The 26971-nt window shown below is 48.7% G+C and overlaps 7 protein-coding genes across 7 annotated transcripts; 3 read left to right on the top strand and 4 right to left on the bottom strand.

The window, feature by feature from the left end:
* Positions 1 to 1428: 1428 nt before the first annotated feature.
* On the bottom strand, positions 1429 to 2669 carry F4807DRAFT_425320 (carbohydrate esterase family 3 protein). The gene is made up of 3 exons (XM_047997956.1): positions 2336 to 2669; positions 1912 to 2273; positions 1429 to 1853 (listed from the first exon to the last, which is right to left on the bottom strand). The coding sequence occupies exons 1-3, from the start codon at positions 2406 to 2408 to the stop codon at positions 1593 to 1595; spliced, it is 696 nt and encodes a 231-aa protein (XP_047854528.1). The 5' UTR covers positions 2409 to 2669; the 3' UTR covers positions 1429 to 1592.
* Positions 2670 to 8091, bottom strand: F4807DRAFT_425319 (lysophospholipase NTE1). Its single transcript, XM_047997955.1, has 3 exons — positions 7549 to 8091; positions 4560 to 7492; positions 2670 to 4386 (listed from the first exon to the last, which is right to left on the bottom strand). Exons 1-3 carry the CDS (start codon positions 7839 to 7841, stop codon positions 3023 to 3025), a joined length of 4590 nt encoding a protein of 1529 aa, XP_047854527.1. The 5' UTR covers positions 7842 to 8091; the 3' UTR covers positions 2670 to 3022.
* Positions 8092 to 8612: 521 nt separating this feature from the next.
* On the top strand, positions 8613 to 12621 carry F4807DRAFT_460294 (mitochondrial carrier; the record flags this gene model as incomplete). The annotated part of the gene is made up of 9 exons (XM_048001505.1): positions 8613 to 8690; positions 8749 to 8911; positions 8969 to 9176; positions 9242 to 9721; positions 10212 to 10466; positions 10551 to 10791; positions 11354 to 11458; positions 11513 to 11810; positions 11864 to 12621. The coding sequence occupies 9 exons, from the start codon at positions 8613 to 8615 to the stop codon at positions 12619 to 12621; spliced, it is 2586 nt and encodes an 861-aa protein (XP_047854526.1).
* Positions 12622 to 13042: 421 nt separating this feature from the next.
* F4807DRAFT_425306 (uncharacterized protein) lies at positions 13043 to 16500 on the top strand. Its single transcript, XM_047997954.1, has one exon. The coding sequence runs from the start codon at positions 13199 to 13201 to the stop codon at positions 16088 to 16090; it is 2892 nt and encodes a 963-aa protein (XP_047854525.1). The 5' UTR covers positions 13043 to 13198; the 3' UTR covers positions 16091 to 16500.
* An 84-nt stretch (positions 16501 to 16584) lies between these two features.
* F4807DRAFT_425304 (SE-domain-containing protein) lies at positions 16585 to 18924 on the top strand. Its single transcript, XM_047997953.1, has one exon. The coding sequence runs from the start codon at positions 17050 to 17052 to the stop codon at positions 18553 to 18555; it is 1506 nt and encodes a 501-aa protein (XP_047854524.1). The 5' UTR covers positions 16585 to 17049; the 3' UTR covers positions 18556 to 18924.
* Positions 18925 to 19209: 285 nt separating this feature from the next.
* On the bottom strand, positions 19210 to 20918 carry F4807DRAFT_425302 (glycosyltransferase family 2 protein). Its single transcript, XM_047997952.1, has 2 exons — positions 20562 to 20918; positions 19210 to 20503 (listed from the first exon to the last, which is right to left on the bottom strand). The coding sequence occupies exons 1-2, from the start codon at positions 20649 to 20651 to the stop codon at positions 19367 to 19369; spliced, it is 1227 nt and encodes a 408-aa protein (XP_047854523.1). The 5' UTR covers positions 20652 to 20918; the 3' UTR covers positions 19210 to 19366.
* Positions 20919 to 23869: 2951 nt separating this feature from the next.
* F4807DRAFT_81531 (uncharacterized protein) lies at positions 23870 to 25775 on the bottom strand. Its single transcript, XM_048003522.1, has 2 exons — positions 24933 to 25775; positions 23870 to 24882 (listed from the first exon to the last, which is right to left on the bottom strand). The coding sequence occupies exons 1-2, from the start codon at positions 25444 to 25446 to the stop codon at positions 23957 to 23959; spliced, it is 1440 nt and encodes a 479-aa protein (XP_047854522.1). The 5' UTR covers positions 25447 to 25775; the 3' UTR covers positions 23870 to 23956.
* Positions 25776 to 26971: the final 1196 nt, after the last annotated feature.

Below are 26971 nucleotides of genomic sequence, written 5' to 3'. Positions count from 1 at the left end.
CCTCCATTTTGTTTATGAGTATTCTGTTTCTTTACTGTCGAGTGTTTTCTTCTAAGTTTGATGTGTTGGAGAGATATAGAGGACTTTGAAACATTCGAAATCTTTTGCCGTGGCACAAACGGGAGGTATTTATGAAGTCTCGGAATCCACGACATCATAATTGTCATTATCAGGTTAAAGTTTCCTCTAACTGCCCTGTCGCCCTGTTGTGATTTGAAAAGTACGTACAAAGTCGGTCATTATATCGTCATTTGCTGGCGTCGTCCAATGACATAGCTTGGCAGGGCAATGGCAGAATGTCCTAGATCCTCTTCATCGCAAGTGTGAACTTTAAAGGAGGTACCTATCAAACTGGATATTTCTTGCAACGAGCAAGATATTCGCCACTCACCTACTATCCATCAATTAGGGGCTATCTAGAGTTAAGCAGCTTCGAATTCAATAGGTACAAAACCACCTCAGAGTGCACTCACGTAATGAACATACCCCTCATATTACAGACAATTACATGGTACGGATCCTACAATTTTTAGTAGATATTCGAGGATCCTTACTAACAGAAGACAAAGCCGAAAAGAAACTATGGTGATCAAGAAAGAAATTGAATAAATTGATAAAGGTCCGATATAATGTATTTATAACTTTTACTGTCTAGACAAGCCAGTCCCCTTTTTGTCTCTCGACAAGTTTTACATTCTCAGCCAATTGACCCTTTCTCTTCCGTCTTCTCTATTATTACAATGAACTATCCCTATTTGTAGGCTATATTTTAATAGGTACTCTGCGCATCATCGTCGTCGCCCAAGACAGGCAAGTCACTGTCCTCAGTGATAGAAGCTTCGGCCTTCTTGGTAGGAGTGTCGGCTTTCGTAGTAGGTGTGCCGGCCCTCGTGGTAGGAGTACCGGGCCTCGTGGTAGGAGTGTTGGCCCTAGTGGGGAGCCTCGAGGTTGGTCTCGAGGCTGCCCTTGAGACTGCTCTTGACTCTGCTCTTGACTTAGCCCTCTTCTCTCTCCTATCAGCCAAACAGGCATCGCACTGGGTAAAGAAATGACCAGGTCTAGCCCGGGTTACCTTGCCGCAGTCTCCGAAGCCCACGGATTCGGCCGCATGACATTTGTACCGGCGCCTGACGATCTCGCCGGCCTCGTGCTGGCCCAGCGTGCAGAAGATGATGTCAACGCCTTCTTTACACATGGTCGCTATTATATTCGATAAATATTTGAATGGCTTTGTGATAATAAGTTGTGGTGGCGCTACAGTGTTAGTAGGTATGTATGGACGAACTTGGCAGATTGGTGGATGGCTCCTAAAATCTCCTTTGATGCGGTATGCATGCTCTGTATATATGACCGACGCGATCGCTTTTATCAATAGCTTTGTTGGATAATAAGGAGGTTATTAGGGAACATATGCCTATTTTGAACCAGCCGTCACTCCCTTTATTGTCTAGGTTTATGTAAAAAAAAAAAAAAAAATCGAACTCGTATTGGTACATTGCTCTATTCTGTGCTGTAGTCAGTCTATAGAAGCATGGATTTTCGAAACTCGTAGCCTGGTTATATCTCGTCTACATCCCCGCTACCCCTATACTCTAACTTGGCGTCGTGTCATTGTTAGTCGTGTTTGAATTGATAATCCACGTCAACAGCGGGTATAAGGTCCCAACTATCTGCTCCTCTCCCTCATCGTTGGGATAAATGCCATCTTTCAAGAACGTATCCGGAAATGGGTATATATCGTTGACATAAATAGGTGATTCGGTCTTGTTCTGCTCTTGAGCCCAGCCCGGGATCATGCCGTTGAGATTATTCACCGGCTCCCTGTTCGCTGGTAATGGTACTACGGTGTTTACCTGAAAGACATAGTTTAGTGACAAAAGGTTATATAGAAGAAGACGGGATATATCTTACGATGATCTTCATATATTCGTTATATTTCCTCATCGTTTCCACCATGTTCGTGTAAGCCTCCACAACGTCTTCTAGTCTCCGTCCCCGAACGATGTCGTCTGTGCCTAGCATGAACGTCACTATATCCGGCTTGGTATCGTTGATCCATCCTTCGATATGATCGTACGCAATGTCAATGGCGAGATATCCCGAATGGCCTTCGTGGTGCTGCTTTGCGAATTCCTCGTCCGCCGTATCACACTCCAGGGTATTATTCATTGAACCAACGAATTCAATTCTATCCGTCAGGTTATCCGCCTTTAGCCCACTCCATAATTTTGCCCTCCAACAGGTAAGCTCGGTCAGACTATCTCCTAATGGCACTTTGGGACTACACGTTAGCATTACGACTAGCTAAGATGAGACATCAGGTATTATAGCTCACTAATCTTCAATTTAGCCTGGGCAAATGCTGTGCCTATTAGGCAAGCCTCTGCTAAGAACCTTCTAGTCTTCATAGTTGCGAGGATGAATTCGAGAATTATCGTGTTAAACGTGGACGAGAATGTGAGTTATAGTACTGGTAGAAGAGGCTCCAAGATTCAAACTGAAGATCAAATATAGTTGAGAGTTCCAGTTCTTTATCGCTACAGCAACTTCGATAGACGGCCGGAAAGACGCTGGTGCTTCTCAGGGTTTGTGGCGGATTTAGACCGCACTGAAGACTCCGAACATTGAAAGTGGCAATGATATTCGACTTTTCCTTCTTCATTGGAATTATAGCTTGTCTGTTGATGGCTTAAGAGCACGCGGGGTAGCATATGTGTTTATATAATTACAATTAAGAGTATTGCGAGAAATTGTTTATATAGCCTGAAAGAGAGCGCGGTCGTCGGAAGATGCAATAATGCCGCTATGAGGATGTAGATCTTCCCACCACCTTGCTAACTTCTCCACCACGAGCAATCGAATATCATGTGCCATGTATGTATAATAGACAGAATAAAAGGCCTTCGCTTCGCTTTTCATATCTTATCACCATTAAGAGATGTACCAATAATGTATAGTTCCAGTGTGACGAGCCGACACGTACATCGACGGTGATATTACGAATTACCCTTACTATTAGTGCCTATATACTTGCACGACGTGGCGCCATCGTCCTCCTCAGTGCCTTTTTCGCCTCGGTCTCCTCGACTAACGGAAGCACGCCTTCTTCCTTCAAGCGGTCGAGGAATTCCTTGCCAAACTTGTAGCCTAATCCATAAATCTCATCAAATTTCCCGAAGTCTAGAGTCCCGTATTCGTCGATTGGTGGGCGCATGTATATGCATCCTGGAGTCATCTTCGCCCGCTCTAAGGCGTCTACGCTGGACACGTAGGCTAATCGAGCTTGAATTTCCGCTAAAGTAGGAGGGTTTGGAATGCTTGAAAAAGGATTCCATCTGTTGAAGAATGCCCAAACGCCCGAGAGAGAATCTCCGTAGCCTTGAGGTGTATTGTCGTCCAAAGATCCTACGTCGATGGCAAAAATGACGGAAGCACCGAGAGACTTCATGTGAGACACGGTAAGATTGTCGATGTATCCACCGTCCAAGAGCATACTGCCTTCATCGCACAGTGGCGGAAGCAAACCGGCCAACGACATAGACGCTCGTACATATCTCCACGCATATCCACTGGTGTGGATTTCGGGTCGGCTCTTGCTGATATTCGTAGTGTTGCAATAGTATTCCAGCCAGAAGTCTTCAATTTGGTGCTTACCGAAAGTCTTAAAGATTCCGCGGTTGAATTCATGACCGGTAGTGTAGGAGGCGGATGGGTATGTCAGGTCCAGCGCGAAGCGCCACATGCTTGCCATCCTTCCAGCGAATTTCTTAGCTAGACCAAACATGGGCACTATATCAGCATGACGCGCATAGAGAGCCCCAATGAACGATCCAATGGACGTGCCTCCGACGATGTCGATGGGAATACCAGCCTCTTCCAAGGCTTTGATAATACCAATCTGCGCAATACCTCGGGCGCCGCCTCCTCCGAGGACAAGGCCAATTGACTTGCCACAAAGTCTTCTTGCAAGCCTCTGGAAGTCCCCTTTATAGGGAGCGTCGGGCGAGTAATAAGGTCTTTGTCGTATCTTCTGGACTGTATACTTCTGTATCTCAGCCTGCAGAATCTGTACACGCTCCTTTAGAGTAGGTCCACCCTTTCTGGCCGGTGGATGCGAGGTGACCGTGTTTGCCCCGAAAGCCATCTGGAGATGATAATGACCACCATTAATCCAGACGCGGTTTCTCAACCAAGCTCTTGTCAGGCCCGGTGGAGAGTATCGGTCAGCGTGAAGGAGAACTAATGTTTTACGCGCGGTTGACTTCATGCCAAGCATGAATCGTTCGTATTCGCCTATCTCGGGAGACCCTTCGGCTAGGCCTACAAGAAGAATACAATCGGCTTGCGTGATACAAGTTTGGGTCCAAGGTGAAGTCACACTCGTGTCTAGAAATTCAGGTTAGAATCGTACAATAACCAGAAACTCGACTTGAAGGAGTGAAATGTGTATTAGGGTCAGGAAAAAATTAGAGTTTTAATGCCTTCATAGACGGCGCTCTGGATATAATTTGTTCATCATACCAAGGGGAAGCAAGGGTATTAAGGGGAAAACAACTTACCGGCAACATAAACAACCAACCCGTACTTCTCTTCTAAATCAGCAAGGTAATGAGACAGCTTCAAGTTGCCCATTTTGTTGAAAGCGTGTTTGCCGAGATGGCTGAGAATTGCGGCTTGGTTGAGGGACGTGGCACCATTTGGCGTGCCAACTTGCGTAAGAGCGTTCATCAAGCGGTTTCCGAACTCAACCACGGGGATGCCAGCTCTAACCGGGAGGATGGCTACGGTCCTGATGTTTAGTGTTGACGAAATCTTGTTGATGGATGTGCCGGCAGTAGCATCTTTACCCATGAGGTTGGATGGATCGTCGACGAGCAATCGCATTCGAGCTGCGATTATCTTTGAGATTTTGATCGTGATGTTAGGATGCTCCTGAGCAAGGCTGTTAAACAAGGTACGGGGAAATTTAACGAGCTCCGTAGCACGAATGGCATGTAAGGTTCCGGAACGAGTGGACTCGGTCATAACTTCTAGTTCACCAACACTGTCGCCTTGACCAAATTCTGCGCGGACATTCATCCCCCCATCTCTGCGATCTTCTACTAAACGCAATCTCCCATTGAGGACGAGATAGATAGCTTCACTCTCTTCGTCTTTGTGGAATAGGACTTGTCCTGCGTTGACTTGCACCCACTCAAGGGCAAAGTCGATGTGAAGGATAAGCTTGGGAAGTAGACTGGTCAGTCTTTTTGCCATTGTCAGGAGCACGATTGGATATCTCTCTACGATCTTCTCCAGAGTCGAGCGAGGGATGAAGCCAACATATACGTCCGTCTTCGCAACTACGTCGATGAATGATCTATATGACGAGACAGTGCCGATATAACCCGCGAGGCCGCCTGGTTTCACGAGCCCTACACGACGACGATCTAGTTTGGTATTCGGTTTTCCGTTGGGAGTACCTCTGTTGCGAGCAGAATCTTTAGCCTGGCCAAGAGGTGACGACCGCCGAGCTTCCTGGGATTCCGCTCTGTGCATTGCGCTAGTTGATGTCCTGCTCGAAGAGCTTAGGATATTACTTCCCGAATCTTCTAGAGGAACACATATATCGAGAAACCCATCAATGACATAGTAAAGCCCTGGGCTCCGTTCGCCCTGCTCAACCAAAACAGAGCCTTGACGGAAGAACACGATTTCGACGTCATGCTTCATCTCCGAGGCAAGAAACTGTGGGTTCGGCGTACTCATCGAGATACCTCCAGAAGTCATCGATTCGGCGTCCCAGTCCGTCGCGCCGTCAAAAGGGTCCATAAACCCAAACGCGTTGCTGCTGAAGACGGCCTTCTGTCGCCTTTGGTCATAGGAAACTAATCTCGGAGACCCTTCTGTGGATCCCGGACCTCTGGACGATGATCCTCCGCTGCTCATGCCCAAGGCCTTGAAAACGCATTCTAGTACGGATACTCTGAATAGGTTGTCCTCGTCGACAGACTCGCGAGGGTCAATTGACAAACGAGCTCGCTTCTGTGTCGAGAAAGGGTTGAAAGCACGTTGACCTAGGGGACTCGCATCGGCCTTTCGGAATATATCCGATGGCGGGAAGTGATCTGTGATTGGTATCTCTAAGGTGCCAGACGACCCTCCACCACGAGCTATCTGGACGTTAGCCAGTAAATCGCCTGGGCTAGGAGTGTGGATCGACAAGCGCTCTTGTGGGGGTACGATTGTAGAAGCCACTACGGACTGAGGGCGCGCGCGGCTCATTGCTTGTAACGCGGCTTCCTTACGCAGGCTTGTCGACGAACTACGACGGCGAGCCGTCGCTGAGGCATTATGCAGAGCAATTCCTTTGCCGCTTTCCTCTTCGCCAGCCCTCTCCCTCTCCTGCTTGAATTTCTCCTTCAAACGTTCCAAAGCGTCGCCTCTGAGTATGTTTGGTAGTTGGCAAGTCGTATAATGAATCATATTCTTCTCTGTGTGAAGAACCTCGTTGGTTAAGCCGAGATAGTTGTATGCAGTAGCGAGAGTGACGCGCTGAAATCTAGATAAGATCACATGAACTATGTGAGCTGTGGCTTTGGGGTACACTCGAATTAACCGACGAAATGCACTTGCAGGTATTATCGCAATCGTTGTATCGACTGTTGCCCTGGCAATAATATCGGGATGAACAGATGTGGCGGTCCGTTTTGGAACAGGACGATGGGGCTTCCGAGGCATTGGTGAATCGTCCAAGGAAATAGGAGGGATCCTTGGTAAAGTGGTTTGGCTTGGAGAAGAGGGTGCTGTAACCTCAGATTCATAGGCCGCTACGGACCCTCTATGGGCCCGGTCAGGATCCGCAGCTTCAGTTAAGAAAACTGGCATATCGTGTTGGCGAGCAAAGGTAGTACTAGACAAATGTTGATGACTAGAATGCTCGTTGGTACCGCCCGGTTCTAGAGCATCTTCAGATGGTAGCTTGAGCTTGACATCTTCCGTAAATAGTGACATTATTGAGAAAAGGGATGACATGGGGTTCCCATTTCGGACTTCGGTCAGCAGCTGGTACCGTTGTTGGCCAGGGATAGACTGCTCATCTTCGGAGAAAGAAGAGTTCATTGAGCTTTCACGAGGCGCAGAAGATCGGGATGAATGGTTAGGGTTAGAGGACTTGACAAATATCTCCACAAGCCCATCTACAACGAGGCAGAATCCCTTTTCCTCCTCCAGGTTCAGCGTCTCTCCCGCGATTAGCTTTCTAGTCTGCATACTCCTAGTCAACTCGTGAAACACAGGACGCTCTAGGTACCCGAAAATCTTGATAGCACTTAGGAATTCATCTAAATAATTAGTGAGACCAGGTTTGGCCCCTTCCTCGTGGCCATCAGGGAAGAGATCTAGTTCGGGTTCTTTGCGCTGTGGTTCTGGGGGGAGGCGAGAGTACATGTTTAAGTAGCGATATCTTACAACCCAGGTGACTGCAGAGGCCATGAGTAACAATATCAGAGCCCTATTTTCAATGTCAGCATATTGAGATTGGGGGAACCAAGGAGATACGATACATACAAAGTTGTAGCATTCATGGTCACTGTCCAAGTGGTAGAGAATAGTGTGAAAAGCAACGTTGGCACAGATATTGTGGTGAGTTTAAGACTCCAGTACAATATTGACGAGAGGATATGAAGTATAAAAAGAACGAATCGGGCAATGAGCCCGAGCCACGAAGAGGAACCCTGAGAGCGAGCAACATCGTCTACTCGCGTAACGGCAGACGTGATAGTAGCTGAAGAGCTATTCGCGATGCTCGAGACGGCCTGGGAGACGGCCATCTCGACGCTGGTAGTGGTGGACTGATCCATGACCGTACGTGAGGTGAGAGATACACGGTCTATTCAGGTTGTATTTAATAGCTGCAGTATATGGGTCATATCCGAGAAAATCATCCTCCTGAACGATAGAAAAGCCAAGTACAGGCTCTGTCTACCGTCTGGCTGAAGCTGGAAAAGTGTTTCCAGTGAATGTGCGGCGCCAGAGACATTTGGGCTGGTTCGACGAGTAGATATAAAAACATTCAGGAGAGAAAACTCCGAGACATGTGCAGCTTGGTGGAGAGCTCGTCGAATTTGAAGGTACCCCGGCCCAGTGGAGCTTCTGATTACGGGTCTATGGGTACGGCGGACGAATTCTTCCGCGATTCTAGCCACAATATACCTAGGTACCTATCTAATTTTGGGCATGTATCGCATTTATCTAGGTAGATGGTGGCTAGTGATGTGGCTATCAAATTTCGTACGTACCTTGTAACCCCGCCAAACCTGGGAAGACTTTAGGTGCCACACCCCACGCTCAGGTCATAAAGATTTCGATCATTGGCAAATTTGTGACTCCCGCTTTGCACAGCAAGAAAATAGTTTATCAGTCGGTTTGGTTTACCACGACGACGCGCACAATTTTCGCAACGCCACTAGAAAACCTTGGTTCTACAGATTCATAGACCAGACAAGAACAATTACTGGATTTACGACCTACACGGTGAAATCTCAACCCCGCCTAAGCGCGCGATCTTGGGCCAACAATCGGCTTTCTCCAATCAATCATATCGAGGTCGCCTGTTATTATTCTCGCCCAAGATGTCTTTGACAAACTGTCGCTTTTACGAGGAGAAGTATCCGGAGATCGATAGCTTCGTCATGGTGAATGTCAAGCAGGTTCGTGAGCCAGCGCTGTCTAATATTTCATGTTTACCTAACACAATATACCATTTAGATTGCCGATATGGGTGCATATGTCAAACTGCTCGAATACGATAACATCGACGGCATGATCCTGCTATCCGAACTCTCGAGACGTCGTATCCGAAGTATCCAAAAGCTGATTCGCGTCGGTCGTAACGAGGTAGTGGTCGTGCTCCGAGTCGATAAGGAGAAGGGTATGTGTGGCAAGCGAAGATATAATGGCGCATGGCCGAAATGCTGATTACCACTAGGATATATCGATCTCTCGAAGCGTCGTGTTTCTCCGGAGGACATTGTTAAGTGCGAAGAACGGTACAACAAGAGCAAGATGGTTCACTCCATTATGCGCCATGTGGCTGAGAAGACCCTTGTTCCCATCGAGACTCTGTATGAGAGTATAGGCTGGCCCTTGAACAAGAAGTACGGTCACTCTATCGATGCGTTCAAGCTCTCCATAACGTAAGCAGCCTTTTCTTCCCCCTTTCCAATCTTGTAGCATGCCTTCGACTTACCCATAACTATAGGAACCCCGACGTATGGAGCGACATCACATTCCCAAGCGAGGCGGTGGCAGAGGAGTTGAAGTCGTACATCGGAAAGCGCCTGACACCCCAACCCACGAAGGTTCGTGCAGACATCGAAGTCACCTGCTTCGAGTATGACGGAATCGACGCCGTGAAGGCGGCTTTAAGAACGGCAGAGGCCCAAAATACTGCGGAGATCCAAGTGAAAGTACGACTCGTCTCCCCCCCTCTCTACGTTTTAACTAGCACGTGTCTGGACAAGAACATCGGTATCCAGCGACTGGAGGAGGCCATTGTGGATATTCGCAACAGTATCACGAGCACGGGTGGTCAACTTGTCGTCAAGATGGAACCGAAGGCAGTCACAGATTCGGATGACGCCGAATTGCAAGCATTGATGGAGAAACGAGAACGTGAGAACGCGGAAGTTAGTGGGGATGAGAGCGTCAGCGAGAGCGATGACAACATTCCCGAGACCGTGTAAGTTGTCGTTTGGCTCAAATAGGGGCATTTCAATTAGTTCCACAGTTCCACCGCATGGGGGTAGGGCAGTTAGGGCAGGGTTAAGGGTACCTACCTGGAGGTCTTGACTTTTACGGGACATAAAAGTACCTAGCATGCGAATAGAGCATTGTGATTTCGGAATGAAATAAAATTGGCGATAATTATGCTTTTGCGACTTGAAACGTGATATGTGATTGTTGAATTCTGGGTATATCAGCTCGGATCCATGTAGGTTACTCCTAAAGCATCGAGCTACTAACGACATATGCATAGCCTTCTATCAGAAGTTTATCTTGGAATATGCAGCTAACAAGATATCTTCTTGGGTGGGTAAATTTCACGGGTGGGGCCATCAGTTCTTAGCTTATTATCAAAAGAATGTTTCACACTTAAACATCTTGCTCAGCGAGTTTGAATGTTATTCCAGATCCAGTTTCTGGATCAATTCATGCCTGATGGCATTTAGGCCGGCATGGTCACGGATCAGAAGTGAACGGGGACGCTATGGTAGAATCGGATATCGCATATTCGCATTCGCAACTTGGATTCCCGTGATCTCCATGTTCCACCATTACATTGGTGAAGTGGCTTCGATTAGCGGCCCCTCGATGTATCCGTTCTTGAACGCGGAGAAAGACCAGACAACACGGGAAGATATAGTGATCAATTACAAGCTCAACGCGCAGTATGGGTTGCGACGAGGCATGATCGTTACTTTCTGGTGCGTGAACTATGGCTTCCGAGGCCTGACCAACCCTGGCTATCGGGGTCCTATTCGCTAACTCGAGCTCTTACTATCTCATAGGACACCTACTGACCCGGACATCGTTGCCGTGAAAAGGATTGTCGGGCTCGAGGGTGACATCATAAGAACACGAAGTCCTTATCCCTCTAGCATCGTCCGAGTGCCGATGGGGCATGTTTGGGTTGAGGGAGATGGAGGCGAGCGCTTGAGTAGGGATAGCAACACCTACGGACCGATTTCGACGAATCTGATAATTGGTAAGGTCACCCACGTCGTGTGGCCGTGGCATAGAGCTGGTAGAGTACGGTGGTGGGAATTTCCAAGGAATATTAGGAAGTGAAAATGTGACGATTGCCTCATAACCATTGTTCGTTCTCCTTTCTTCTTCCTCCTTTCTACACATGCTTATCATCTGGCGTATCAACACACAACGCCGTAATTCATTATGACGAAAGTGCTCTATCGGCTCTGATGCATATATCCATAAAAAGCGCTACCTTAGTCTACCTCGCTAGAGACTTATCTAACATCAGATAAGAGATAAGACCCAGATATGCGGATTTCGCGGGACCGTTGTAAACCGCGCGTAAACCGATCACCGATATGACCGATATCACTAGTTTTCAAAAGATTAAAATAATACGTCGAAAATTTCCCAACACCTTCCCCCGTTCAGAATTTTCAACGTTCGTTAGGTGATCGCTCTCGGGCGCGATCGCCTCGTACAATACGATACCTCTTAGGAATTTGCAAAATTGTGGTTGGGGCCAATCTACTGCGAAGTACGGCCGTCTACCACATTCATCAGTCTGGCTGGACAACCCAATTCTTCTGCAGGTTTTGTTTATAACGATGGACCTTAGGAGAACAAATCTTCATTGCCAGATATCAAGTTTGCAGTCCAGGCGTATGGTCATAAGATGACCCCCAACGATGGGGAATTGGAGGGACGCCCGCCCTATATCCACGTAGGTGCAATGACGCATAATAGCAAGATTTCCAAGACTAACGCCTGTTCGTAGTCCATGGTCGCCGGAGGGCTTGGTGGGACCACTGGTGATATGCTGATGCACTCGCTCGATACTGTCAAAACCCGACAGCAAGGAGATCCTCACTTCCCGCCCAAATATACTTCTTTAGGATCTTCATATTATACAATATGGCGACAGGAAGGAATTCGACGAGGGTTGTATGGGGGTTGGCTCCCGGCCATGATGGGTTCGTTCCCGGGCACCGTTCTCTTCTTTGGAACGTATGAATGGAGCAAGCGGCATATGCTAGATTATGGCATCCAGTCCCACGTCTCCTACTTAACAGCCGGTATTTATTAAAATCACTGATGTAATTTGGACCTTTTACTGAAATGAAGTTAGGCTTTATCGGCGATTTCGCTGCATCGATTGTTTATGTCCCTTCTGAAGTCTTGAAGACCCGACTTCAACTTCAGGGACGATACAATAACCCTCATTTCAAATCCGGATATAACTACCGTGGAACTCTAGATGCCGCGAGGACTATCATTAGAACGGAGGGCTTTGCGGAGCTCTTCTCCGGGTATAAGGCAACTCTATATCGAGACCTGCCATTTTCCGCTTTCCAGTTCATGTTTTATGAACAATTCCAGAGCTGGGCCCGACAGTATAAGAAGAGCCGGGATATCGGGGTTCGACTAGAACTTCTCACCGGAGCTGCTGGCGGAGGACTCGCCGGTGTTCTTACTTGTCCCCTTGACGTAGTAAAAACACGATTGCAGACACAGATCGATCCAGTTCCGGCTGTAGGGAAACCGAAAGATCGCTCGGCCAAGGAGACTATGTCGGGGCCCAAAGATACATTAGAAAAAGAAACTCGGTCCTTACGTCCACAAAAACAGCAACAGCGTCCTATTTCAACTTCATCGCCTTCCACACACACGCCGCGACCAGGCGCGATTCCATTAGACGAGGATTCTATATTCAGGGGTCTCAGGCTGATTTATAAGACAGAAGGCATTGGCGGATGGTTTAGGGGAGTTGGGCCACGATTCGTCTGGACTAGTGTACAAAGCGGTTGCATGCTATTCTTATACCAGACTATCTTACGAAAATTAGAGGTATGGCTTCCGATAGAGAGATCTGATATCTCGGGTTAAGTAACTTGAAGAGGTATTTTAAGCTTGGAGTCGGCGAAGGGAGAGAGCAGGGAAGGGGTATGAGGGATTGTAACAACTCAACACATCTGCGCGGCGTTCAAGGATAGTAGGGGGGGTTAAGGTAGGGAGAGAAAAAGAATAGACATTATCCATGGCAAATAGAAGTCTCCGGTTGGTTCAAGGACAATACATAAAACACCAGAATCATAACATTGTATACGGATATTTTTATGAATTCAGGTTTACCTATCAGATATTGTTCAGCTGTCCAGGTATTGAGGATGATCTTGTTAATTGCATATGCGTCTGAAGCGGGGAGTCATATCGTGCTAAGTGGGGGTTTTATTTTTTTTATTGGTTTAAGTAAGCCGACCGACCCCAGCCGACCCGCGCTAGCCCGCGCTGCCCGCGCTGCACAATGGAATAATTGCAGCAACGATCGATTGATGGTACGACTCAGACACCAGATGAAAGTCCTGAAAGTGCACACTACCACGTCCTCGACCTTGTTTAAAGCTCGTCTTGATCGCGAGATTAAATAGGCAGTATTGATGCTGCTCCCTCATACTCTAGTTTTATGCGACTATGGAATAAGCATCGGGAATCAGGATATTGGCCAATTCTTCGACATGGCAACACACATCTTAAAGCTATGCCACCTCCCATACCCGTCCCGTCGAAGGCCGCGATTCGTGCCCTCCGAGGCATTGCTTTTGGAACCACGTGCGCCATTGGCGTGATAGTAGAAGACCGAAGACGACGGATAAACATATTGAAAACTGTCGCTTCGAACGGGGAAAAAATAAAAGCAGCGAAGCGCTATCATAGAAGGGTGTCCGCCGCCACGATACCACACGAATATGTCGATATCTCGGAAGAGGATAACTCTAGGCCTCAAGATCATGAGAAGCCGTTCAGATATATGGACTTTACATCCGCCGAAGAGTTTCCCCTCGTGAATTCCACGCAACCTTCTGCCCAAAGTATAGAGGCCGAGATACCTCTAGAATCGCAAAACACTTCCGAAAACCCCCCCTCTCGAAGTGCCCCCCAAAAAGGAAAATCGAAAACAAAACTCGTTATCCCATCTATCAACGTTCATGGATCTTCGCAAAACGGCCTCACTCCAGCCAAGAAAAAGAAAGCACACTCGAAGAATGAATTTGTCGCGGCTATCAATGAGCTCCTGGAAAGCAGCGATGAGCACTGGCTAGATAGAGCTCTTAGGAAATTCTTTGACGGGTGTCGGTTATATTACTCCTTTAGAAAATTCGACGACGAGTGGGTTTCTATTTCTGCCCAACTTTCGAAGGCATGTCAGGAAAAGTCCAGGTGGGATGATGCAAGCAAAGTCCTCACTACCACCATTGATGCTGGGCCGCTAAACGAATCTCAATTTCATAACCACGAGCCTTGGAATATTATAGAATACTACCTAGAGCAAAAAGATACGGATGGATGTTGTCCTTCGGAAGCTATCGCCGCAGCGACTCATATATTTATGGCCAGGCTGAAAGACAAACCCCATATGCATACTTCGCAAGTCGAGACTATCGGACGGCAATTATTCACCTATAATATGTCGATAAATCGGATATACCTCTCACATCGTATATATTGGAAAATCGTTGGCTGTGCTGAAGATCCGACCACGTTCTTGGGATGGGTCATCCGGGAGTTTTACCAATATAAAGAGTATAAGAGTGTTATTAGATATTTCCTTCTTAATTACTCTAAGAGGAGTCCCACAGTTGCATGCTACAACCGGACGGTTAATTGCGTCATAAACGCCGTGGAGACCTTGGAAGGCCGCAGAGTTAAAGATGTACTTCAAGCGCTTGCACGGATGGACCGCCCAGATGACGGGCTTTTGCGGACTAGTTGGATCATGAAATCCCTATCAGCTTGTTGGCATGGCACCAAAAATCTTGCGGTGGTAGAAGAGTTATTCGGAGAAGTATTGTCCTTGGGCTTGATCGACAAAGTATCCCATCCCCAGGGTGTGTATAGCACGATGGTCGAAATCTCCGTTAAAGCCAAAGAGATCGGCAAAGCAAGATTATACTACGATTTGGTCCTCCAAAAATACCCCGAGATGTCTCACAATGTCGCTTTGAGAGGTTATCTGACCTTGGCGGCAGCCAATGCCGGGGATTGGGATGCTGTGTTTGATGCCTTTACCGAGATGCAAGCTCTAAAGGAAGGGCAGGAAGAGGAATATGACGACGCTTTTGTCATGGTCCTCAAAACTTTTGCGCAAACCCATTCAGCCGCCGAGGTTCGAGATTTCGTCTCGAAGTATACCGCCGACCTAGGTGTGCGCACGCACCGTTATGCTGTCACGTTGGTCGCAAACAAGTTCGGTGAATGTCGTGACATGCCAGGCTTCATATCATGGCTTGAATATTGTTGCAAAGCTGGGTTTGCCTTGGATCCCGGCGTCTGCAATTCGATTCTCTACAATTGTTGGGCCACTTTCAAGCTTTCTTACCCCGAACTACTAGAAGTCTATTCGAAAATGCGGCAGCTTGGACCATCGCTCACTGACGATGTGACGAAGAGAATCATGAATCAAGCGGCCAGCGCCGCCGGTAAAGGTAGCAGACGAATACTCCCGAGCCGAGGAGTGCATTCAAGAACTACAATAGTCAATGAACTGGCGTATAGAGGCAAGGTGACAAATCAGCGAGACGTCTACGAAGCAATGAATAAGGAAATACATTCCGGAAGGCCGGCGGCGGCCATGCGGATTTACAAGCAAGCTCTAAGTTCCGGGATGCCCTCTTGCGAGCACTGTCTTCGCTTGGCTGTAGTAGCAACCTCGAAAAGCCCCAAGCATGGCTCTGATAATGCGATAGCCCTCATTCGATCTGCGTACGATAAAGGTGCCGACATCACCTCGGCAGTGACAGCGTTTATCAGGCTCCGGCTCGAGCAGCTTCATGCCAACGCGCAAGACCTCCTGCTTCATATGCGGAATTTAATCAGCCAATTTGAAGCGGTCAACGTCATCGTACAACCAAACGTCCTTACAAAAATGGCCTTGATGGTTATAGAAGTAGGCCATTTCGAGAGGGGAATTTCATTATGCACTTTCGCGATGAATCAAAATGGATTCAAGAACCTTGCCTTCTCAAGACAGAGTATTAGAGCCACGCTCACTGCCTATGCGAGGCTGCGAGATGTGGATGGGATGAGGAAGCTCTGCCATGATATCCTCGAAAGCGAACTTGTTGCAGACAAGTACACGATGTTATATCTCAAGTCTGCTAGGAGAGTTGTTGCCAAGTTCAAAGACGAGGCCACCGGAAAAGCCATGCTAGATATTTTGGAAGATACCATCGTCAAAGTGATGAAGCGGCGGACAGAAACCAGGGCAGAAGGTGCAACGATTGCCCAAGAGACTCTAAGGATCATGCAAGAAGCAGTTGCTGATATGCAGAAAACGCCGAGCCTAGATATATCATGATCCTACCAATCACAGCCGCGACGGCCGCGCATATGGAAAGTAAGGTTCATGCAGAGGCAGAGTTCTGATGTACCACCAGGCGTTTCTACGTTCTATTTTTTTCTGGATAGGCAGTTTTGAACAAACTAAGTATAGGTGCCTTGTACATAGTATGGATACCCATACCCAAGTACATATGAACGTATGAAGATACTGACCGGTATGATGAAAATTACATACCTACGGCACATACTTCCCTTACAATATTTGTCACGTTGTTTTTGTATGAACCCGATCGTATTGAATCTTGGCCCCTGATGAGGCGTTCACATGTCAGTGACAAGTTAACAAGTTTAATCTAGCATGTTCAACATGTAATAGGGTTCAATAAACGCCTCTTGATTGGGCAATGGAATGTGGGGATAAATGGATATTTACTTATGTAATACCGCCCTGGCAGTACCCAGCAATTTGGCGTCGGGCTTGGCAAAGCATGTGCCTGCAAGGAAGATGGAAAAAATAACGTTCAGTCTAATAGAAAGCTAAGAATTGGCCCTGACAAGCCCTGACAAGCCAGATAAGGGGCAGAAAATGAATATCACTACACATGGGACGATGAGTCGAACCATCATGATCTGAGAGGTCACTCTTTTTTCCAGCTTCATTTTCCTAACCAAGACACCTTATTCGCTTTACGCCTCCAGTGAGAGGACCCCTAATTCCAGTCGATTTCCAGTCGATCCTCTAATAAATAATCACATTCGCCAGCTCATCAGCTTTGTTATTATTCGTCAATTCCGTCATCCGTCCTGTTCATCGTCCTGCCGAATCCCCAAAATCCTGATTACAATTAGATTTACCACGCGAGTTCCTAGATTTTAGTTAATACGACATAATAATTCTTCGCTGCCGCTCACTTGACCGGACTTGACTCGACTACGTTAGCGAAGCCCGCACCCGACCACCCCCCAGTAATTCCTATGAGCGAAACTCTCATCGTCTTAGACTCGCTCGCCGAGCGGCGGTCTAAATACCACGAGGCCGATGTCGTGGTAGTCGGTGCCGGCGTCTTCGGATGCGCCATTGCGTATGCCCTGGCCGACCAGGGCAGGAGCGTGATTCTCCTCGAGCGATGGATGAAGGAACCCAACCGCATCGTCGGCGAGCTCATGCAGCCAGGCGGTGTGAATTCGCTGAGAAAACTGGGGCTGGGACACTGCATCGAGGGCATCGACGCCATACCATGCAACGGCTTTAACGTCTTCTTCTACGGCGAAGACGTCCGCATGCCGTATCCGCGGATACAAGGGCTTCTGGGAATGGACGGCGGAAAGGCGGCGAGCAAGAGCGCGGGTAAAGACAAGGAAGACGACGGGCCTCTTCCCCAAGGGAAGAGCTTCCACCACGGGAGGTTCATCACGCAGCTGCGGAAGTCGTGCCTGAACCACCCCAACATCAGCGTGTTCGAGACCGAGGTCGTGAGCACGATCAAGGGCGACCACAACCCGGAGATCCTGGGGGTCGAGACGCGGACGACGAACGCGAGCACGGGCGAGAAGGAGAAGGACTGCTTCTTCGGACAGCTGACCGTCGTCGCCGACGGCTACGCCTCGCGCTTCCGGAAGCAGTTCATCCCGCAGACCGTGCCCGTCGTGCGGTCCAAGTTCTACGCCCTCGAGCTCGTCGACTGCCAGCTGCCCTCGCCCGGCTACGGCCACGTCATCATCGGCGCCGCGAGCCCCGTCCTGCTCTACCAGATCGGCTCGCGCGAGACCCGCGTCCTCGTCGACGTGCCCGAGAAGCTGCCCGAGGCGGCCCCGGCCAACGGCGGCGTCCGCGGCTACATGAAGAACGTCGTCCTGCCCGCGCTGCCCGAGAGCGTGCGCCCCTCCTTCCGGGCCGCGCTAGAAAAAGACTCCAAGATCCCCCAGAGCATGCCCAACAGCTGGCTCCCGCCGACGAAGCAGTCGGTCCCGGGGGCCGTCGTCCTCGGCGACGCGTTCAACATGCGGCACCCGCTGACGGGCGGCGGGATGACGGTGGCGCTCAACGACGTGGTCTTGCTGAGGGACCTGCTGTCGCCGCGCAACATCCCCGACCTCGCGGACACGGTCGCCGTGCGCCGCGCCATGGACAAGTTCCACTGGGAGCGCAAGCGGCTCACCGCCATCATCAACGTGCTCGCCATGGCGCTGTACAGCCTGTTCTCGGCGCGCAACGCCGAGCTCGCTAAGCTGCAGCGCGGATGCTTCCACTACTTCCAGAAGGGCGTCACGCGAGACCCGATGGGTCTGCTGGGCGGATTGATTCCGGACCCGATGGTGCTCGCGTACCATTTCTTTTCGGTGGCGTTCGTGGCGATTTGGCTTGATTGGAGGGCTACGGGCCTATGGAAGGTACCTTTGCTGCTGTGGAACGCGGTTCGCATTCTGTGGACGGCGAGTGTGGTGTTTTTGCCGGTTATGTACCGCGAGCTGCTCGTCTAGGTTGTTGTAGTCGTTGTCTAGAGGCGTGCTTCTTAGATGGGACGGAATGGGATGGGCGATGTTGAGGTTGGGAGAGAGGAAGAAAAAGAAAAAGACAGCACGACCCCCCGGGGATAATATATATGTCTATGTCTATGGATGTACGTCAGTGCCGATGAAAAGGGAGCGATGAAGAGGAAGCATGCATGCATGTACGATGTCAACTTTAAGATCTCGGCTCGATTATCAGATCAGATACCCAGCCCCCTAGCCTGGGAAACTTGGCTTGTCCGGCACGGCCTGGGACGAAGAATGAATGACTAGAAGATAGATTTACGGGTTGATGTATATAGCCGAATACTTAATATTAATGATTCAGAACTGATAGGATTTGTTGATTACTTAAATGCTTGAGTAGATGTTTGATACTGTCGTTCTGGTTTGTTGTTTTGTGCCGCCTCTGGCAAAGAGAAATGCTTCTAACACCGCAATAGGGGTACTTTACTGCCTCGTTCTTATTCTAAATTCCGAGTATTTGAGACTATCATTCATTTGTGGCAATTTTTACCGGTCGCCTAGGTATATCACCAAGTCACCTTTTAATTGGACTTTACGAGGGCTTCGCAGCAATGAAGTCAAAGTCCCTACAGCATACACCTCACATAGACTGATAAATTTAAAATATGAATTTTTTATCATTTCATTCCATCTGTATAGTGTAGAAAGTCTACGCTACGCATAAACCCACGACCGCTTTCCTTCATTGTAGAAGGTGGTCATAGTAAATCAATCCACATAAGCCCATCCATCAACCCGTTTCTTTCCACCCCACTTATGTCAGGCGTCTCCTATACACGCCCATCATCCAGCTAGCCCGCAGCACAGCCAGACCGATGGCCATTTTGATGCTGTCCTGAATAACATTGAGCTTGCTCCCGCCGACCTCGTGCCAGTCAATGGGCACCTCGGCGACCTTAATACCAGGGCTGCTGCCAATAACAGCGCCGTCGTGGCCGAGGACGGGGACGGCCGGGGCGGACTCGGCCAGCATCAGCATCTCGATGTCGAAGATCCAGCCCTCGGCGTGCATGTAGGGGACGATGTGCGGGAGGGCGGCGCGCGAGAAGAGCTTGAAGCCGCACTGGGTGTCGCGGATGCGCGAGGTGGCGGGCGGCGTGAGGATCGTGAGGACGAGGTGGAAGGAGCGCATGAGGAAGTTGCGCAGGGCGGAGCGCTTGACGACGGCCTCGCTGCCGACGAGGTGGCCGCGGCTGCCGATGGCGACGCCGCGGTGCGCGCCGTCTACTACTTCTTCGCAACCCTCGAGCAGCTTGCCCAGGTCCGCGAACTTGGACGCCCCGTCCGCGTCCGCGAACAGCGCGTACTCGCCCCGCACGTGCCGCAGCCCGTGCGTCACGCCGCCGCCCTTGCCGCGGTTGCGCTCCAGCGTCACCACCCGCAGGACGTCGTGCAGCCCGTGCTCGCGCGCGAACTCGAGCGCCACCTGCGCCGTGCGGTCCTTGCTCCCGTCGTTCACGACTATGATCTCGTACCCGGACACGTCGTCCCGCGGCGCGTTCTGTATGTGCCGCCGCGGGGAGCGCGCGCGAGCCGTCGCTTTGGAAGAATACTGCAGGCGCGGGTGCGGGTCCCGGCCGAAGGTCGCGTCCAGGTACTCGACGGCTTCCTTGAGGGTGGGCAGGATGCGGTCTTCTTCGTTGTAGGCGGGGAATACTACGCTCATGCGTACTTCGGCCGGCTCAATGGACCCGGTGTCTGCGATGTCGAGTTGCGTAGGGTCGTCGTTTTTGGCGCGGGCCTCGCTTGCCTGGCGGTCGGCGAGCCATCGATCGTGCCAGCATGGTAGCTGTCGCGTTGCGGTGCCGTTGGGGGTGGTGGTGATGTAAGTCTTCTCAGATGGGAGAACGGGGCGGGGTTTGGGTGCGATGAGATGGAGTACGGCATAAAGCTGCAATTGAGTTAGTTTGGGCTATGGGACAAGTTCATATGGCCTATGGAATCCATACGCTATAGAAGGCGAATACGATCAAGGCCACAAACGCTGCTAGTAAGGTATGAGGAGGTGTCTCGCTCAAAGTCGAGATGAGTAAATCCATGGTTGCAATCGCAAAATGCGATGAGACGTTTAACTGCCGGTAAAGAACGTTCACATTTGGGGTATGCTGTCAAACGATACTTGTCCTGTCTCACCACGGTTCCTCGCTAAGGAGGGACGTAGTTAGGAAGGCAATTGATAAAATTTTGCATCTGTCACGTCTAAAAATCTGAACGTTGAAATGTTTAAGTTTGTTCTTAGCACCGTAGAATTGGTAACAGGTAGTTGCTATAGCAGCTGACGACGCGAATGAAGAAGCCACGTCTCTAGGGCTAACCAATCATGGTTCCCGGGTGCTTCAGCACTGGTCTTAAGGGTCGACCACCTATCCCTGTTAAGGTTAGCGACCCGCAGACCCCTAGGGATCGACGTAACCTCCCCGCAATTGCACAGAGCCTCCGTCGTAGCTACGTAATCCTAGCTCTCAGCCTCAGTTCTTTATGCCTTATGCTTTGCTTTATGGCATTGGCGGACGAAGCTGCGGTTTCCTCCATACGAGAAGACAGTTATACTGCTTTACTTGTATGTCTAGTACCAGTGCCAATATTCCTTACTAAGTAGTAATGGTATTTAATCTAAATAGCTACCTTTTGTATCCTACCTTTTGCTCAACTTTCCATATCTACCTACCTAGTACCTACCTATGTCTCAAGCTTATTTCAACTTATTTATACCATGAAGATTTGAATCCTCTATTACCCTCATATACTAGGTACTTAGACACACACTACTATCTAGGTAGCTACATAATATTCCACGTAACTTGATTGTTTAGTTCCTAACAATACTCTTCACATTTTTTCAAGTTTAATAACCTGCTCTAGATCTAAACACCAGAATATCAACTAGGGAACGCGATAACTATATCTCACTTTCTACATGCGAAAACTTCTTCCAGCCTATCGGACAACTTGATATTGCTATTTCTTTTTCCGGCACAACGTTTACCATGCTTTCTAGTGGCGTCCTATCACACATCGTCGATGAAGCCCCATCTTTCGCCACCGCCGAGCGATTTCACAGCATATATGCACAGATTACACACCACCACAAAACCATTAAGTTTCAGGTAAAGTGATCAGATGTGCTTCTTTGGTTGTAGTGAAGATATGTTGATAAGTTGACTGGATATGGCCAATTTTAGTCCAACCAAGCCTCGTAGTGGTGTAATGGGTTGTTGGAGCTCTAGTGGCATACATCCTATTAAGTGGTTGATTTAGCTTTGGATACCCTCCTATATGCGCTATCCAGGTCAACAACGCAAGATGTCTACCTCTTAGACCTGAAATGTTCAACCCGGTTTAAAACATGTATGTGCTGTATTAGGAAGGTCATACATATGAAATACAATTGGTTTATTATGCTTGTCTCTTGGCCTTCTGACTACTTCTGGGCAACCATCCATTACTTTCGACAACTACAAGGAATGCCATTCAAGCCCCGAGGCTCGTATTCGTGATAGGCAATTGCTGAGCCCGAAGATACATGGATTTGTTTATCTTCAGTCCTCCAATGCTAGTGCCACGTGGTACGAGTAAGGAATTGTAGCCAAGTAACAGAGAATTTATTCCAGATATATCAGAAGATATGTAACTTTTGCTTGGGCATTGGTGCGTTGGCGCTGGCGTCATCTAATAACGCCATAAACCAGCCGAAGGGAGGGTGGAAAGCCACCGAGTAGATAGTGACATCGGTATCAGCCCCTGAATGCGAATGACTATCGACTGCAAGCTCTAGTAGCGAAGATATGTGCCTACGGCGGTGAATATGCGGCTAGTATCTGCAGCCAGCTGGGTCTACTATTGCAGTCAATCCCCCTAAGTATACCCCTTGCGAACCCCCACGAGGTTTCTCCAATCGCGTTCGCTAGCGCCCTCGGTCCTTTGAAGCGAAACGAGATCGCCTCAGGGATCAACATGCGTATAAACCGGCGCTAAATAAGCAAATTGAGATATCGGTCCCGGAAAGAGGGAACTATAGGTTAGGTTGCACAGATAAGCCGTCAGTCGGGGAATTATGGAGGAGATAGAGAGCTGCAACTGGCGGCCGGAAATTTTTCTGGAATGGGAGTATATTAAGCGAGCTATAAAAGATCCTGCGCACAATGCTTCGTGATGTCGCATTCAGGGCTGATGCGCCGAGTCCCCTTGCTTCAATAGCTTGGCGGTACTCGGTATCACGGTCAACAGAATGCTTGGTACCATGCTCCGCGGTATTCCCTCTGTTGTTGATGACTAGAGAAGTATTGGCATTTGCAATTTGGAACTATTGAAGCTGACGTAGAGCAGAAAATTTTCATTCGGAAAATAAGATTCTTTCATCTACAGCACACGGGGCACGAACGCGGGAATTTCGAACACGGACTTGCGCCGGGTTGAGTCTTCCGTCCGCTGACTGCTAGTAACATCGGTTACTTCTCGGCGTCTTAGGTAGAATAGATTTGTTCCGAAGAAATGAAAAGTCGATAGATCAACTTTTAAAGCTTACGATGCGATATAGCTCGAACCATGAGCTGAGCTAAGACTAGAAAGAGTGAGATTCTAGATCTCACATGGCCCTTAGCTCGAAAATCAAGGTCTGACCTAGCCCCCTTACAGATCTTAGCGCACACAGTGGCCCATGATAAGCGTAAAGACTCGGGACGACCCGTGCCTTCCGTTTACAAGACATCAAGTGGTCGCTCTTGGTAAGTCATGTTCAGTGTCACGGTCTTGGGATAAACGTTTATACAACTTTATGAAGAACCGTGCTTGAATTGACCTCAATTACTCGAATGTAATGTTATAGTTGACGAAGAATCTCACTAAAGATCGCAGAGCGATAGATGTGGTATATGGGCTTGCATAATATGAATAGTTTAGTCAAATTTGGATCAAATATGAGAAGATCATGCAAGGTCGGTAATTTGAGATATTAGATAAGAAAAGAGGATACCAATGTCATAGTGGTCCTTGACCAATTTATGGCTATCCCGTTGCTATGTGCGTGGTCTAATATCTATCCATATTGACCTGTTGGCCCGAGAACTGATATCTCTCTTATTGCGCTTGTAGAATTCGGACGGTGGCCAGGTATAATATGGCGAAATGTATAAAAGGTGTAGACTGTCGTGATGTACATGATTATAAAGCATCCCATGCCGCTCCCAATAAGTTATGGTTCATGATAAAGTTGTTCATAGATGCCATCGCGATCCATCGTGACGATAGTTAAGTTATCTCATATCATCGAAGAGTGAAGGGGCCTTGTCTCCATCTCTTGCCTCGCACACTCTTAACACTCCCTATTTAGTTTGGATCTCACAAATTAGTGAGCAGCGATAGTAGGTGTTTTGCTACTAGGTCGGAGCGAAAACCACCCTTTCCGACTCTGCTTGGTTTCCTTTGTTTCCGGCTTCTTGCTCAATTTCCCATGAGTTTTCCGCACGGATCCAGAAGTTGTCACAACTGTGATTTCTTCTACTTTCTGTTGAGTAATGTTGCCGACTTTGTCGAAGTTGCTAGCTGTGGGTGCAGTAGCACTTAAGCTAGGCCCGCTAGGACGTACAGTATCGGCTGACATCCTACTGATATCTTCACTCGGCGGCCTAGATTTAGACAGCCTACGTCGTCTTCTCTGAGTCGGTGGCGTCTCGGGAGTTATAACTTCTTTGCTAGTCTTTATTGTGGAGATGTCGGTGGGGGGTTTAATATGCCCCGCCGAAGCTCTTCGTGCTGACTGAATTTGTGGTTCACTCGTTGTGGTTGTCTTGCGCTTTCGTTCAGAAGCGATGCGGTCTTCTGCAGCAGGCAACGCCGACGGGGATTCGATAGCAATAGGAGACTGGGGTGACGCAATAGCGAGGCCGATAGAGGCTGTGGATGAAGCAGTGGAAAAATGGCCAGAAGTGGTCGATGAAGAAGCCGTCGAGTTGGAACGTTCGGTAACAGAAGCAGGTGGGACGGGAGTCTCCGCAACGGGAGGCCGTCTGCTTAAGGGTCGAGGCGCTGAAAAATATGTGCTGTGGGCCCGGGGTGGATAGTACCGGTCAGTTTTGGCTGCCGGCTCGTTACCCGTACCTGCACTGGTAAGAGGTGTGCGGTAGGATTTCTCGCTGGAAGTAGTGCTTTGCTGGGAGACACTGGAATGGTAGGCAAGGCTCTGAGGGCGCCGATTGATGACGATCCTAGTCTTCATCTCCAAGTCATCGTCGGAGCTACTAAGGTTTCCTGTGCTGCCATCGCGGGAGATGCCTATGTAATAATTAAATGGGATGTATATATTTCTAGTATATGGTTACTACCTTTGCTTGATATGGTACTGGATTGCCCTGGGGACAGTCTCGGGGCTGGTCCCATCGATGGCGGAACTCGTACGTGTTCGGGTTCCTTTCCCTTGGTACTACCTCCGCTTCCAGTGAGACTGAAGTACTCCGGACCTTCGTGTGAATTTGCCAGCTGATCACGCCAGGACGTAGGTACGTTGTTGTAGCTATAATTCTTAGGAAGAGGTACGACAGGGGTACCATAGACGGACGCGTAAGAGACATATGATAACGAGCTTCCCACACGTGGTAGCCCAGCTGTGTTGGGGTTGTTAGCCATTATGGCGGTCCTTCGTCTATTTTGCTCCATGATTCTGGGCCTGTCGACATGCTTCCAGCCCGAAGGGGCTCCCGATAAAGCATCACTCGCAGCATGCGTAACTACATGCCTATATGGTAGTTTGACAGCCTCCTCCTTCGCTTTCTCGGCCTGCTTTGCGTTGTGCTCCTTGGCTTGGGCGCGGCCTCGCTTTATTATGGAGAAGACCGACATGGCGAATCCCGTTCCACTGAGAGGCTACAGAGCCGAAGTAAGCCTCGGACTCTGGAACGAAGGCTTGGAGTATGGATACGCAATGCCTAGAATGACAAGTTGATCGCAATATAGGTTGGATGTAGGAAACGCCGATTATCAATCCGTCGATAACACCTCGAAGAGAGGCGGCGATGGTATAATCAGAAGACAATATAAAGACCAAGTGAAGGGCAGTTTCTTATGAAAACTGTAAAATCCAAAAATATGAAACGAGGCTCAGGATTCGTTCTACTCATAGAATAGGGCCAAGAAGGAGTAGGTCTAATGCTGGCCGCGTTACATCAAAAAACAATAAGTGAGTACCTAAAGGAAAAGAGCACAAACAGCTGTGGGAGACAGAGTGGCGGGTACTATGACACGCTGACAAGACAGGGCCAGTACTAGAGTTCGTTTGCAAATCAAGAGCCTTAGACCAAGCCTTTAAACTTCGAGGAGGGCACGGCTATCTTATGTGAACAGGCTCGAGGATGAAGCTAAGTCCCTTGTAGAATTTGTGTACTGATAATAATATAGACTCTGGTGGCGCTCGTTCGGATATTCGATCGGGGCTGGAATTTAAGATTGGCGTGAATAGTTAGGTCTGGCGTGATTCTTTTTTGGGCCAAATACTAAGATGGATGGCTGACTCTTCGAGTAAGGGGGGAGAAACGGGCGTTCGTGGAGCAGAATGCACACAGGACACTCATTGTTACCCCAACGAGGCAAGGTCCATTCTGCTTATCTTGTACCTACGATGCAAGGTCGCATCACCATTTCATCCCACGCCCAAGCAATTCAGCGTAAGCATTGCATTTGAACGATGCAGTACCTACGCCTTGTACGTACCTACTCAAGGCACGTAAGTACCTAAGCCTTTAAAAAAATACCGATAATTAGATTCTTAACCGACTTAAATGATGGTAAAAGCAAATGAGAATGAATAATTGATCCATGTATCCTATGAATAGAATTGGTGATATGGGATTCGCATATGCAGAGACAGATGCATAGGCATTCCCAGAGTCTCGTATTCCGGCTAGACCCTTAATCAGAGCCTTGGTTCGATCAAGCAAGCAGTGGCACTAGATAGGTCTGCTATGTAGGTCCAGTTCATGTATGTATGTAGATGTAGCTGGTCGGAGCAGAAAGATAGGTAGGAATCCAGACCCATGGGTTCGCACAATACAGCTGCTACGTTGGCACATTAGCGACCCATATTCGGGTATGTTGCTATTCGCGATTGAATACCAACCGTTGTTCTGGCTGTTTTAGCTCTCAATGCCACATCGAATCTTGCGAGACGAAAGCATTGATGTTGAGATTATCGTCGTTCCAGGATTAAGTAAGAACATGACCACGTAAAATAATCACTTTAGCTTTTTAGCTTACTAGGTAGGGGTAAGTACCTAAATATTGATTATTATTGGCAAGTCAAGTCAAATAAGGTGGTGGACCGGAGCTCTAAACCGAAGGAACTCCACACAATAAGCTCGTACCTAGGTAG

The sequence above is a fragment of the Annulohypoxylon truncatum genome (assembly GCF_022578515.1).
Source record: "Annulohypoxylon truncatum strain CBS 140777 unplaced genomic scaffold F4807scaffold_15, whole genome shotgun sequence".
Lineage (NCBI taxonomy): Eukaryota > Fungi > Ascomycota > Sordariomycetes > Xylariales > Hypoxylaceae > Annulohypoxylon > Annulohypoxylon truncatum.
Note: the sequence above shows the minus strand (reverse complement) of the source record. Positions and strands in the feature narration are given on the sequence as shown.